Here is a 14703-nt window from a genome sequence, read left to right on the forward strand (position 1 = left end):
ATATTTACCTCTATTATACCTCTTCGACAATATGATGTTCCCAATTGCGGAAGGATGCTCGTGGGGGTGGACCGTGTCTTCTGGTTGGTGTGATGCAGTGTGATGTTCATGATTTTTGGCACTGAACATAATCTGAAAAAACGGTGACATTTTTTTAAAGTGATTTTTCAGGCGGACAAGCTACATAGCGCGTCAAAACTATAGGTTTAATCAACTATTTACACGAAGGACAGCCAAAGGTAATCGAGGGCTATAAAACTCGTTCCCCCGCCTCTCGGAGTTCAGAACTGCAATACATGTATTTAAACCAGACTTGAAGAAGCAAACATAATCACATGAAACATGTCTCATTAAATGCTACCCTCAAAATGAAATGCTACCCTCAAAGTGCAAAACAAGCCACATTCTTGACCATGGCCGCAGAAGCCCTATAGAAAAATTGGAGGGGTCGGACTCATACGGCCACAATCAACAATCCTGGGTACTCAAGCGCCCGCCTAACAGCGGACACAAGGCACTCCCGTCTCCATCGCGACAATGATCAGTTGTCACAACAGAAGTCGGTAGTGCAGACAACTGTAGTGGGCACCCATCTGCCTTATATGTGTTGCGTTTTTGCCCGCAACAGTCATGGTTTGACCTACTTCACTCAACAAATCAGAAATGATTCAAAAACTTCATGCCTCAACATCGTAATTAAATTATTTTTGAAAAACTATTTCATTTCAGTTCTATGATATTTCTAGTGCAGTTACTTTTCTCAAATTGTAATCGGATAATTTGAAAATATGAGACAAGTGAAAAGTGAACATTTTTCAGTGATATTCTTTGTACTCCACAGGAGGACACAGACTAATAGCCTAGATAAATGTAGCAAAATCACCTCATCAAAGAGCAAATCCCAACGAGGAGGTATTCCTACTGAATGATATTCACATAATACTGCCAAAACAACATATTCCTACCTTTAATCCATATATCTATACCATGTAATTCATCAAGAAAGTTTGAGATTTTCAAAACGTCATTCTCAGTGATGACAGTCTCAGACAGTGCTCGAACCCACATTACATTGATTATGCATTGGTGAGGAAAAGTCTGTTCGAGCAAGACTGGCAATCTCCCGTGTTTTAGAACAGGGCCTAGGTGGCACGCTATTACCAGCTGATTACTGTAAAATCGTCAAGAAAACGTCGGGACTTCGGCTTTTGAGTATCCGGCGGACAAATATACTGATCCCCTTTCTATCCATCAACCAACTATAAAATATCAAAACTCATAGGAAAGAATGAAAATGATAACTATTTGTATTTGTGGGGCTTAGGAGCATATGAGCTTATCTGTGAGGAGGAATTATATTCTTTCCCGGCGAAACTCAGCGCTGGGGACCAAAACGGCCCATACATGCCAGATTCGGATGCGTCAGCCAGGACTCATGTGCCGAAATTGGGGAGATTGTGCACCCTTGTGAATACAGTGATTCAATTTTAATTGACGAATGTTCCACCTGTATATTTGACCTAGTGCAATTAAAGACATAACGAAGTAACTATCGTAGTCATCACCACGACTTGGTCGACATGAAGACATTGTCACAACCTAGTTCGCAGACTGAATTAGGCCTGTCACCTCCATCGTCTTGCCAACACCGTATCAGATGCGAGACAGTCCCAGCCACACTTAATCAGGCCTGGCAGCTCCACCTTCCTGCCCACACTGTATCAGACGCCAGACAGTCCCAGCCAGAATAAATAGGGCGTGGCACCTCCACTCTATTACATGGGTTTGTCTTCTAGCACATAGTAAGATAGAAGCTCCACTAATGACAGAATGGACCATGAGCCAGTCCAAGTCTCACTGGGGTAAAACATGGTGGGGATCCGTCTTCAAGAGCAGTTAGATAGAAGCTCTTCCAACTCAGAAGGGACCTGATGAAGTGCACAGTAAGATGGAAGCTCCACCGAAGAGGGAAGAGTCATAATGCTGTGTGTGGTATATGGCCCAGTTCAAATAGGAAAAGATGGGTCCTAGACCCGATTTGGTCTGGCTGTGACTGTCACAGTGTTGGTAAGACTGTGGAGGTGCCAAAACAAGCTTAAAGAATTCACAAGATTAATGTTTTTCTATGAATTTATTCAAGACCAGTTTTTTTTACAATTGGCATCATGATTGGTGAGATGAAATTCAATACAAAAATATTTCTGAACATTATCATGAACTATGAAGATTACTCGTTATCAATTCTTGACATTACTGATTACATATCTATAAAACATGTCAGAATAAATGTAAACATTTTCAAGGCGTTTCATACCACAAACTTATGAGACCAAACTGTATTGGTCCTTACAGACCCTGCTACGCGGAGCTCTAGGTAGGATAGCCGCAAACAATGGCCAGCTCAGGAAATGCCACACAAGTTCATTTTAAAATTTCCACCAAAGTTTAAGAGTAACTGGATCCTTCTTCAGGAAGTTTGCCTCAAGTTTCAGCCTCGGTGACGATCCATAAGCAGATGAGCGACCGACATTGATCCAGAACTTTTCCATACTCAAGAGATCCACAGACGTTGCTAACCACGACTGGCTGAGTTGAGCATATCCGTAAATGCATCATAGGGAGATGTCCCAATGCTGGGCACTAGCAGCATCAAGAGTTCACCTTTTCTTTTTCTGTAATAAATTGAAGGAAACAGTATTAGAACCATATTAGACACCCCAAATCCCGTTACGGTAAACCAAAAAATGTTCGTTATGCCAAAGGTTGATTACTTTGCAATCAGCAGTAGACCAAACATCACGCTTGCTGCCCACATTTACATGGTAATTACATGACAGTTGAACAATGTTTTTTGCACCAATCTACTGACTTTCTTTTGTCGTCAGATTCTATAAGATCTCAAGAACAAAATGCATACTCACAGCTGGTTGTTGTCCAAAACTTCCAAATTCTTGATAACTACCAGATGATCTTTTGTTTCTGTAAATATCAAACACGTACAACCTATAAATACACTGATCAGCATGGACCAAGAAAGAAGTCTTATTGATTTTGAGAAGTCTTTGAGATTTCTGGGCAAAGACATCAGGTGCAAGGTATCTTGTTTTTTTGTCTCATTCAAAGGATTAAGGAATGTAGGGTTAAGTAGCACGCTCAAGGGGACAAAGAGGAAACATGGTGATTCTTCAGATTCCAACCCACAACGTCCTGATTATGAGCTGGACTTCTATTCCACTGGTTTCCCTGTGCTGATCATGATATTGGCAGACAACAGAAATATTAGCTTACTTTTCATCCTGATTAGCTTCAGACACCCTCCTTTTATTTCTATGTTGAGGAAATGATGGCATCAGGTCTGGATCACATGCTGAAACGAAATTAGTAAAAAGTTTGAAATACTGTGAATTTACAATGGATGAGCGTGTTCACACATCACTCAGTCAATGGGGTTTGTCAGCCTAGTAACTCTGTCTTCGGCCAGAGAGGACGAAAGCTTCTCATGTTTCTCACTTGGTGGGGTTTTTGTGTGCCATGGCACAGATACCAGATACAAGGAACCTTGGTTTACGTTTCATTTAAAGAGCCAGGAAGAACCAGGAATTTTAATTCCTTGAAAGCCAGGCTGGTACATCAAGAAATACAATCCTGGGTTTGCCCTTGAATCGACCCCATGCCCTATTGTATGGTAGTAACCAATGTTAACCACAAGGTTATAAGGCTGCTCAATTACCCCAGAAAAAATGATGTACGACTTACGAAATGGTTGCTCCTTGAAGTAAGAACTATCACAACAATCGGCAGCTGAAGCCCTGAAATTTCAAATGTTTACATTTTTTAATGGGGAAAGTTCAGTCTAGTTAGTTTAAGCCTGCTACTACATGTAGTTTGCTTCTAAAGAGGCAGCCAAATATTCCACAACTAACAAACTTGATAACTGAAATATACTTGCTTCTTTTATGTTGCAAACGAATCAAACTAAAATTCTTACCTCTTTTGAGGGTCATACATGAACAAGAAGTTCAGCAGTCTAACACCAGCTTCTGAGAGCCAGGGGAAAGTATGTCGCAAGTTATTGTATCTGAAAACACAGATATTTAGTGAGAAATTCATACATTAAGGAGACCCTTGTAAATTTTCTTTGGGAAGAGTTATGAGACACACAGACTTTGACACAAGGTACTTTTTACATAAACATAACTTGACACTGAAAAAACACAACTGGAACCAAAGATGAGACTCTCTGGGCCATTAATGCATTTCCTTGGCTAAGATCTATGTCGACTATTCTTCCAGGTGAAAAGAAATTTATTTTGTCCCTATACAAAGCTAAAAATGGCATTCTGGCAAAGAACTTACGGCTGCTTCTTCAAGGAAAAATGTTCCAGGGCAGGCAGATCATTGAAACCCTGCAATAAAGGAGTTAAGTTAGGTAGAAGTTAGTCAGTGTATATCCCAGACGACAGATACTACTTTCTGTTCAGTGAGTGCAGAAATATGTCGCACAGCTTATTGATTCTAACAGTCAAAATCGCTTTTTATTTTCAGCTAAAAATATACAGAACTGGTGCCAGTGGTGCCAGTGGTGGATGATTGTGGATGCTGTCAAGCATGTGCGGTTGTGGAGACACGTATACTTGCAGGCCATATGGACTCATTCGGTGTTCCAAACATCTCGATGATCAGTTCAATCTGATGGATCTCCGTCCGTCCAGGCAGGAGTGGGTGGTGTGCCAGCATCTCTCCAAGAATACACCCTGCTGCCCTGTAATAAGCGACATAAAAACATAAGGGAAGGGATTCAATTATCTTATAAAGCCGTTTAGTTGGAAAAAATGGCCTCGGCTCATAAAAGAGGCGTTTGCATCTGAGAGGACGTCTGTTTCAAAATCCAATTACTGCCAATTTGAAAATCAGAGCACTAAGAGTAGCAACTATAGATTATCTCTACTCAATAGTATATATGTTGGGGCTTCATGTATTGGGTGTTCAAATAACACCTTTCTCATTCTTGACTTCAAATTAATGAATAGATCTTAAAGTTTTGTGCATACCACATATCAATGGCAGTCATCTGATTTTTGTCCATCAGTAGCAACTCTGGAGCTCTGTACCTGAAAGAAGAGATTTAATGTCCCTCATTTATTGTGGTTAGAAGAGTAGATCTAGTTCCAGATCACCTGCCATCTATGACTGCTCGGGCAGCATCACCTGAGGTCATTTTTATCACTTTTCAATCTCGTCTGTCAAATAACTTCAAAATATGACCAACCAAAAAAACCCGCTTTCAAAACATGTGAACACCAATACTGAATCGGAGCAAGGTAGACCGCAAATAGTATCAAAGCAACAAGATACTAAATCCAGAAAGCTTGAGCAAACAAGTTCTTACTTCAGCTCTGAAACTGTTGTGCTCTGTATCATATCTTACCATAACGTCACAACTTTTGGGGTCATAGGTTTCATAGGTACGCCGAATGTTCTGGCAAGGCCAAAGTCAGCTGTAAACGATAACAAGAACTCATTCATTAAATCATCAACACACTGTTAACCCCTTTACCTTCATAGCCCTTGATTTTTGAGAAAATATCCTTATATGATTTCACTTCTGGTAACATTAAATTGCCCAAATGGACATGTTGTTAAAGGATTACATCATCAGATCAGTACTTCACATTTTCTACTCCTTTACATAAAATTCGCAATAATATCATAACGATATATACCTTTTGGGTTTAAGACAAGGCAGAAGAATTCAATTAGGTCAAAGTCAAGTCATTGTTGTTCAATTATGAATCGTATCAGCCACAGAGCCATTCACTCTTAGGCAAATTTCAGGAAATTCGCCATGGTAGTTTATGATACTGTCACAATCCAAGGGATCATCCAAGCTCATCTCGTTGTTTGAGCCATTGAGACACTTACCAATTTTAACACAACCTTTATCAGTCATTAGTAAGTTCGATACTTTGAGATCCCTGAAAGAAATTAAATGAATAGATAGATGAATGTATCAATCTTCAAAATGCTTAAGTAATAAATAATCTTTTTCAAAGCACTGCAAACTACAACTTAGGCAGCATTCACTCTTGGTGAAAAAGTGTGCAGGGGCGTGACCAGACCCCTCCTCTTGTTCGTATTGTACATACGGACATGCTCTTCCCTTACCCCTCTGGCCCTTCCCCTAGTAGATTTTTAAAATTGGGGAGGGGTGTCAGATCCAAAATCCCAGGCACGATAATCCACTCACCTATGAATAATGAACTTTGAATGCAGATATTTCAGACCCTTGAAAACCTGGAGCATGATGCACTTCACCTGAAAAACGATGTGGCAGAATTTGGTAGTGAATATTGTGAGCGGTCATGACTTCTCACCATCCAACTTTGTAAGGTGCTGTTTAGTGTTTCCACTTAGTATGTTCAAGAGCGCCCCCAACTTGACAGTGAATTATCGAGCTATGTCTCCTGAATATGTACGTTTTTAGGCCTTTCATAACTTGTCCAGAGTGTCCATTTGGCGTATACTATGGTCTAGTCTGTTGCAGAGCGCCAGGGCAGCGACCCCGAAAGCCTTTGCACCAAGCTCATGCTTTAAAGCCTAGTTGCGCTCTCAAGTGGAACCTACCTGTGCTTCTGAAAAGGGTGACTGCATGTTGTCCAGTAAACTTGCCAGGTCCTGTTCACAATACTGCATCACAAGAAAAATACTGAAAATGTAGATTTAGAACATTATAAAGTAGTGGGAATAGATTAGAAATAAGATGTGTACAGAAAAGACAGTCTGAAAGCCAACCGATTCCTGATAAAGAAAATGACAAGCTGATATATGACATCTAAAGCAAAACAGGCCTCGATTCTAAATGTTCCGGTTGATTTGAATATTGGAACCATTCTGCTGGGTCTGTACTAATTTCCAACAGCAGTATATTTGAGGGAATCACTTCAAGAGAAACAAGAAAACACAGCCACTTATGTCACCTGAACACATACCTGTCCAGACTTTTTCCAACTGCTATCTCTGTCAATTCCACAATGTTTTCATGTCGAATATTTAGAAGGATGTTGATTTCTCGGAGGGCACTGATTGGAATTCCTGAAAAATCATTTGGCAGTGACTACAGGGCGTCGCATGAACATGGAGTCAGGTCTGGCCTATACTCGATACCCCGACTACAACAAAATGGCAGCCTATACTCAGAAACTCGAGTATGTTGCGCTCGCGTTTGCAAGATTTTGTGTTGCGACTTATAAGTGGTACTGAAATTACCAAGTATGATTGGATGGCATTGTGTGTGCACCCTACTCAGTACATAAGGTATATGGTTTATTGAGTATGACTGCAATGCACTATGGGATGGCATACTCAAGAAAGTGAGTATACAATTAATAATTCTTTATACCATCCTTCTCTTTTTCCATTCTCATCTTTTTGAGGGCAACAATTTCATGAGACTTCGTATCCCTGGCTCGATCTGAAAAGATAGTCAGACCAAGATCCATAAACACTAGAAAAAAGGACGACTTATACATGCATATAAAAATGCAATAACTTGTCCCTGAAAAGATTGGTATTGGCAATGAACAAATCGGCAGTGTAGCTTCCAAAGAGTCTAAGAGTGAGAGTAAGATTTTATACAATCTAATTTTTTTCAGAGAAGGACCACCAGAATGAAGATTTAGATCTCCATTTAGTGCGGGCAAAGCAAAATTACTTTGAAATTGGCAAATAACTTGGGAAAATTGATATAAAAAACACTTGGGCGCTTGTCCTCCGAGATGTCCACCTTTCTTGGGACTCCCGTTGATCAGCCCTATCATTCAACTTACAAACAATGCCATATGTTCCCTCTCCAACTCGGTTCAATTTCTCAAAGTCAGTTACACAACGACACCTTCCAAGCTGAAACATGAACATAAATGATAAGGGCATGCAAGGCTAAACAAAACTTTGAAAGTCCTCCAGGAGATAATTTTCATTGTCCATGTGGAATGCGATGAATCATGTGCAAAATACATGGCACCCCTTTTTATACAAATGGTAAATATCTTTGTTCTAAGACTAAGTTAAAAAAGTAAATTATTGGCAACCAGCACACCATTTTTGTGCCGCTCAATAGACGAAATCGAAGAAGTTTGTTTTGGCACTGACCAGTCATGCGTTTCACCTTGAACCAAGGATGGCCATATCTCTAGGCATTGTCCGAAGTCAGCTTAGGCCTTCTGACGTATTCTAGAGTGTGCATATTTGATTTATTTTGGCACTGATTGGTCTTCTTCGAATTCGTCTATAGGGCCTATAGGGGTACAGAGGACGGAGTGATGCAACGTTGCACAATCGATGCTGGAGTCCGTTAGAGACTTAGAGTTTGATACAAGGAAATTTTCTCGCTGACCTCCTCATTACCGGGTACTTGTGCGCGGAACATTGTGCGATATTTTTATTGTATCGCCACTTCTGCGCTATATGACGTCAATGGCGATATAGCGCAGAATGCGTTATGACATTATATCGCCATTTACGTCATGACGTTAATTCCCTTTTACCCAACAAGGCAGCACACAGCACTATCTGCAAAGTGTGCGGTTCCTGTAGCATGACGTCATTGACGAGGATGTGCTCATGGCTCAGTCATGCATATGCATTGCATAACGCACCTTGTCACCCTCCTTTATTTCGATCGGACTGCCACTCCGAAATGAAGAAAGAACCTTATTACGTTCTTTGGCAGCTGCGCTTGAGCTATCAGCCTTTTCGGCGTCCATTTTATGCTTTTATTGGGAAGAAAATTATGAAAAAGTTGAGACCACAGGTGAACCTCGACTTCGGGAAGCATTGAACACATCTGCGTGCATTTTCCCATACATTTTCCCGTCTACTTTTCCACAACGAGGTTGTAGTTGAAGGGCAAAATGGCTGCTTGTTTGAGAAGAGTTGCTGGGCAGGTTGCCGCTGGAATCCTGAAAAACAGGGGTATGCCGTAAAGTTTGGATTTGTTTGAAGGACGCAGTAGCGAAAAACATGTCTATACTCTCCTCTGCGCATAATGTTAATGGCCAGCTGTGTAGTGGTTGCTCAAAAAAGTCACTTGATACCCATTTTCCTTCTTTGCAACCTATTTTCGCCAGTGCCCCAAGTCAGAGTTTTTGTCACTTCTGTCACTCGGTAGACTGTATTCCTCTGTACAGCGCGGCACTTGACAGGGTCTAAGGCTCAACTGCTCAACTTTTCATTGACAAAGTTGTTTATGATAGTGGTTACAGAAAAATTAGTTATTTTCACGTGATGTTCTGATTTTCAGGAACTGCCATTACCAGTAGAGCCGCAACTGCTACTCCAATTGTGTACAAGAGATTGATATCTGAGGGTTCCCAGTGTAGGTATTTATAATATCAAAAGTATATAAGACTCGCTTGAAGTACAACGGTTCTTGTGCAGCTAAGTTTAAACTAGGCACTTTGATTAGTTTGAAGATAAGACAAAGCTTTTGGATGAATCGGCTAATGTTGGTTTTCATGGGATGGGATTGCCACAAATAACAATTGACATAGCCTAGGGCAGGCTTACTTAGTTGTATTATCATTCATATTGTTGTTTCTTCCTCAGCGACTGTCCGTCCACGTAATGAAGAAACCCAGAAGCGACTCCAAGAATTCGGGAATTACATTGGCGAGTGTCTCCCAAAGTACGTCCAGCGCTCAGCAGTGCTAAATAATGATGAGCTGGAAATCATGGTTCATCCCGATGGCGTAATCCCAACCCTGACCTTTCTGAAAGACCATCATAATGGGCAGTTCCTTAGTTTAGCTGATCTAGCTGGCGTAGATGTACCAACTAGGGAATATAGGTTTGAGGTTAGTATGCTCTGCTTTCCCTTCTCAGTCCCATAGCAATGAAACTTTCATTGGCAGAAACGGGTGTGGAAGATTGTTTTGGGAGGAGTGTCGAGGAGCTTTTTAATCCACCTGCAATAGCTGGCTGCCCCAGATTGATTGGCTCCAGATTGAGGTCGAGACACAGCTCCGGATTGGCTCAACACTGTCTAACTACTGTAACACAAGCTACATAGTTGGTCAATTTTCACTTTCAGATTGTCTACAATCTCCTGTCTCTAAGATACAACAGTCGAATTCGAGTGAAAACCTACACCGATGAGCTTACTCCTATAGAATCTGTTTGTTCTATATTTGCCGCCGCTGACTGGTATGAAAGGGAAGTATGTACTATTTTTGTCCTTGAGAAAAATCTATTTTGTTTCAATTGCCTTTTTTAGGCAGAATTGCATCTAAAGCGGTCTGTATTTTGGGTTTAAAACCACTCAAAGGCAACCTTCCTTGTGGCATTAGATAAGTCTTGTTACTTCCTCCTCTGTTTTGACTCCTTAGCGAGAAAGTCTAGCTTGAGGCCTAGTCAGGACCTCAGAGCTGTGTGTTTTGCAAAGTGATTATATTATTGTCTGGAAATTTATTACTTCACCTTCAGATCTGGGACATGTTCGGCGTGTTCTTTACCAATCATCCTGATCTCAGACGAATCCTGACCGACTATGGATTCGAGGGTCATCCTTTCCGGAAAGATTTCCCACTATCTGGATTTGTGGAGGTAAGAATGTATTTCATGTTCGCCTGCATGCCCGCACAACTGTTTTGACTTGAGTAAATGTAAAGTAGGATAGCTTATTTTGTCCCTGAATGATCGGTACAGCTATTTCGACTTGAGGTAATGTAAGGTAGAGTGGCTTATTTTGTCCCTGAATGTGGACAATACATGCTGGAAAGCTCTGTTTTCAACAGTGCCGCTTGAGCTCAAATTAGAACCGCACGCTTTATCAGTGTCCAAATTATTTTCAGTTTGGTAAAAAGATGGAGAATCTTAATTTGGAAATTTTTCTGAAAGGGTTTTACTTTTGATGTTTCAGGTGCGTTATGATGATGAGGTCAAACGGGTTGTAGTAGAACCAATAGAAATGGCCCAGGAATTTAGGAAATTTGAATATTCTAGTCCCTGGGAGCAGTTCCCCGCTCATCGGACCAAGGAGGATGCGCAGCCATTGGTCACACTGCCACCTGGTGTTGGAGAGGCCCCACCCAAGCCCGAGGAGACGAAATAGTCAAATGTTTTATGAAGAGAAACTTTGCTATGAAGCGTAGCACTCTGTGTTCCAATAGGGCTAGGCTAGGAGATGCTGTAAATATGCAATATTCCTCCATAGGAGTGCAGTACTTGACAGGTTGAGCAACTTTGCTCATGTGATGTCACGCAAAATCAGCCACGTCTGGTTTAAAAACAAAATCTTATTGTTTCATGAGTCATGACAAAAAAAGATTTTATGACCATTCCATTACATCAGTATCCCTATCCTGAAAGGTGGGTGCGAGGCAACATGTCTTTCGACTGCAGGAAGTCCTGCATATTAGAGGAATACAGTCTATCTTTTCAGCAGCCAGTTGGTTTGGCCGGCCTCGGTTACCCTTTCCCCGTTGCCTGTCCATTGGAGTTGTGTCCTCGCCAGATTGGTTACAGTGAATGTGAGCATTGTAAATAGAACATTAAGATTAGGTAGAAACCTAAGAAATGTTGTAGAAGAATTTTTTGTGTATAGTGAATAAAAATATCGATATGATTAATGTTGCCAAATTAATTGTTGTGGCGCTATTCAAAATGCATCATGGTGATTGATTCAAAGCAGGTCATATGATAAGAACAAATGCTGGGATGAGATGCCCCCCCCCCAACACCCCTCTTCAGGCCCCCAGAAAAAAAGAAAGAGATGGCTGCATAAGGTCTTTTGCAGTAACTTCTCCAAGACAAGGTCTTCTTTAATCAATAGAGTTATGTTAGCTACACTCCTTTACTATGTTTTATTGTTTGGTTGAAAATTACCGCCTTTCAAACACCCCCCGACCCCAAAAATTTCCCAGGGGTCAAAACGGCTTTATTTTGATATTTGGCGATTTAGACTTTACAGCTCCTACCTCGCCCTGAAGATGGCGATGGCATCGTTCTTTCATAAAGTCCTTGAAACTCCGATAACCAGCTCAAAGAGGGGGGATTTGGGCCACACACACACACACACACACACACACACACACACTTTGGTCTCCGTGGTCTCTCGCGACCATATGAAGACAAATGCACAACCGGAAAGATATGATCAATTTGAATAGGCTGTAGTGAAAATACTGTCCAATACTTGTCCTCGGTAAAATGAAGACAAAGTCCTTACCAGAAGGATGTGATCAATTCAAATGGGCTCCAATAATACTGTGGGAGATCAAATCAAATGAAAAATGACCCCCTTTCCAACACCCCCCGACCCCCCAAAAAAATCCCGGGTATGAACAGCTTTGTGGTTTGGTCTTTTCAGTTCCTACCTCGCCCAGAAGATGGCGATAACGTAGTTCTTTGACTCCGATAACCATATGAAGACAAATGCACAACCGGAAAGAAATTGATCAATTTGAATAGGCTGCAGTGAAAATGCTGTCCAAAGATCAAATTGGCCTCGGTAAAATGAAGACAAAGTCACAACCAGAAGGATGTGATCAATTTTAATGGGTACCAATGAAATTACGTCTGAGATAACTCGGTCATGGTCATATGGAGACAGACAAAATCACGACCAGGAGGATGTGATCAATTTGAATAGGCACCAATGGAAGTATTGTCTAAGATCAAATCAGCCATGTTCATATTGAGAAAAAAAGTCACAAACAAAAGAATGTGATCAATTTAAATAGACTTCAATGAAAATACATTGTACTGTCTAAGATCAAAGCAAATGAAAAATGACCCCCTTTCCAACACCCCCTCCCCCCAAAAAACAAATTCCCGGGGTAAGAACAGCTTTGGTTTGGTCTTTTCAGTTCCTACCTCGCCATGAAGATGGCCATGGCGTAGTTCTTTGACTCATATAACGAGCTCTAAGAGGGGGGATTTGGGCCACGTAGATCGACGTGGTTTGTCGCGATCATGAAGACAAAGGTGGCGATGGCGTAATTCTTTGACTCCGATAACCATATGAAGACGAATGCACAACCGGAAAGATATGATCAATTTGAATAGGCTGTAGTGAAAATACTGTCCAAGATCAAATTGGCCTCGGTAAAATGAAGACAAAGTCACAACCAGAAGGATTTGATCAATTTTAATGGGCTCCAATGAAATTACGTCCGAGATCAAATCAAATGAAAAATGACCCCCTTTCCAACACCCCTGACCCCCACCAAAAAAATCCCTGGTATGAACAGCTTTATGGTTTGGTCTTTTCAGTTCCTACCTCGCCCAGAAGGTGGCGATGACGTAGTTCTTTGACTCCGATGACCATATGAAGACAAATGCACAACCGGAAAGAAATTCTCAATTTGAATAGGCTGTAGTGAAAATACTATCCAAAGATCAAATTGGCCTCGGTAAAATGAAGACAAAGTCACAACCAGAAAGATGTGGTCAATTCAAATGGGCACCAATGAAATACTGTCTAAGATAACTCGGTCATGGTCATATGAAGACAGACAAAATCACGACCAGAAGGATGTGATCAATTTGAATTGGCACCAATTGAAATATTGTCTAAGATCAAATCAGCCATGGTCGTATTGAGCAGACAAAGTCACATCCAGAAGAATGTGATCAATTTGAATAGGCTCCAATGAAAATACTGTCCAAGATCAATCGGCTCGGTCATATGAAGACAAAGACACAACAATTTGAGGCTCCAATGAGGAAAGAAAAATGAAATTGTTGTATGTAGATGGATGTGACATTGTTGTCTTGATTTGTGACTGTCACATGTTTGCCTTTGCTCAAGTGAGGATATTGAGGAGGGTTGCTCACAGGCATGAAAAATGGTCCACCAAAGGCTACTGTCCACCTATGTGAGATCTTCTACTTGCCCTGGAATAGACACCAAGTTATAAGGAACCACACAACTTTTGGTCTCATCCGAATACTCTGCTCATTAATTTATCTCATACAGCCTCAAACTTGTTCTTATCTTCTCACGCCTGTGTTTTGCCCTGTCACTAGGCCTTGCTATCAGAACAATGAGAAGAAAGAGGCCCCTTATCTTTTTCTTTTATAAAGCCAATGAGATTGAGAACGAAGACAAAGCTCTGAATCAATCTCTGAAAAACCGTATGGTGCTGTCACCTACGAAAATCCCCGACACTAAAAATTGCGTCGTCTGCTCAAGTGGTTCAATACTGGAACAGTGTATTCTGCTGGAGGGACCATGCCCAGTCTCGCATGTGAATGTTCTCGCTCAATTTCTCCCAAATTTCAGGGCATGACGCCTTCCAAATGGTCGCCCCCCGTTGAGCTTATCGAACACATATTTATGTTAGGCATAGGGTTTTAATCCTGGATATTAGGCCTTAGAATAAGCTGAAAAATATGCATGACCAAGTACATGTTTACAGCAGAAGTCATACATGCGTTCAACTCACTCAACTAATTGTTTCCGGCTCGGAGGTATTTCCGTACAATCAAATTTAGTGATATAGTTCTACGTTTCGGTGACGTTTCATATCATTTCTATCGCCTTGAAGACTAACAATTTCAACAAAATTTTTCTAAAACATGTTCGTGAGGATAACTGGAGCGGCTCTGTGTGTAATTATTAATAATGAGTGATTTCTCAGCACGCCAAATAAAAGTAGTTCGGGAACCCTGTGTGTATTCTGACGCTTTCGCCATTGTAAGACA

At 41.1% G+C, this 14703-nt stretch overlaps 2 protein-coding genes across 3 annotated transcripts; one reads left to right on the forward strand and one right to left on the reverse strand.

Annotated features, from left to right (window-relative positions):
- Positions 1-2135: 2135 nt before the first annotated feature.
- On the reverse strand, positions 2136-8829 carry LOC135495862 (cyclin-dependent kinase 10-like). Of its 2 annotated transcripts, none has more exons than XM_064784857.1 (16): positions 8655-8829; positions 7827-7899; positions 7400-7471; positions 6990-7092; positions 6625-6706; positions 6248-6315; positions 5923-5975; positions 5429-5498; positions 5052-5111; positions 4639-4762; positions 4357-4406; positions 3989-4078; positions 3757-3809; positions 3289-3367; positions 2922-2979; positions 2136-2672 (listed from the first exon to the last, which is right to left on the reverse strand). In XM_064784857.1, the coding sequence occupies exons 1-16, from the start codon at positions 8760-8762 to the stop codon at positions 2658-2660; spliced, it is 1158 nt and encodes a 385-aa protein (XP_064640927.1). In that variant the 5' UTR covers positions 8763-8829; the 3' UTR covers positions 2136-2657. The 2 variants fall into 2 exon arrangements, with proteins under 2 accessions (XP_064640927.1, XP_064640928.1); XM_064784858.1 differs by lacking the exon at positions 8655-8829 and adding an exon at positions 8149-8296.
- Positions 8830-8877: 48 nt separating this feature from the next.
- LOC135495863 (NADH dehydrogenase [ubiquinone] iron-sulfur protein 3, mitochondrial-like) lies at positions 8878-11634 on the forward strand. Its single transcript, XM_064784859.1, has 6 exons — positions 8878-8970; positions 9299-9373; positions 9604-9851; positions 10088-10213; positions 10480-10599; positions 10916-11634. Exons 1-6 carry the CDS (start codon positions 8910-8912, stop codon positions 11105-11107), a joined length of 822 nt encoding a protein of 273 aa, XP_064640929.1. The 5' UTR covers positions 8878-8909; the 3' UTR covers positions 11108-11634.
- Positions 11635-14703: the final 3069 nt, after the last annotated feature.

The sequence above is a fragment of the Lineus longissimus genome, chromosome 11 (assembly GCF_910592395.1).
Source record: "Lineus longissimus chromosome 11, tnLinLong1.2, whole genome shotgun sequence".
Taxonomy (NCBI): domain Eukaryota; kingdom Metazoa; phylum Nemertea; class Pilidiophora; order Heteronemertea; family Lineidae; genus Lineus; species Lineus longissimus.

Bases quoted from the DNA above. Each gene is read 5' to 3' on its own strand.
- LOC135495862 (XM_064784857.1), bottom strand. From the start codon at position 8,762: ATGGACGCCGAAAAGGCTGATAGCTCAAGCGCAGCTGCCAAAGAACGT. The intron at 7,900-8,654 runs GTGCGTTATGCA...TTCATGTTTCAG, and splicing joins AAATAAAGGAGGGTGACAAG to CTTGGAAGGTGTCGTTGTGT. The intron at 5,499-5,922 runs GTAAGTGTCTCA...TATCGTTTACAG, and splicing joins TAAAGGTTGTGTTAAAATTG to CTGACTTTGGCCTTGCCAGA.
- LOC135495863 (XM_064784859.1), top strand. From the start codon at position 8,910: ATGGCTGCTTGTTTGAGAAGAGTTGCTGGGCAGGTTGCCGCTGGAATC. The intron at 9,374-9,603 runs GTAGGTATTTAT...TTTCTTCCTCAG, and splicing joins GATATCTGAGGGTTCCCAGT to CGACTGTCCGTCCACGTAAT. The intron at 9,852-10,087 runs GTTAGTATGCTC...TTTCACTTTCAG, and splicing joins CTAGGGAATATAGGTTTGAG to ATTGTCTACAATCTCCTGTC.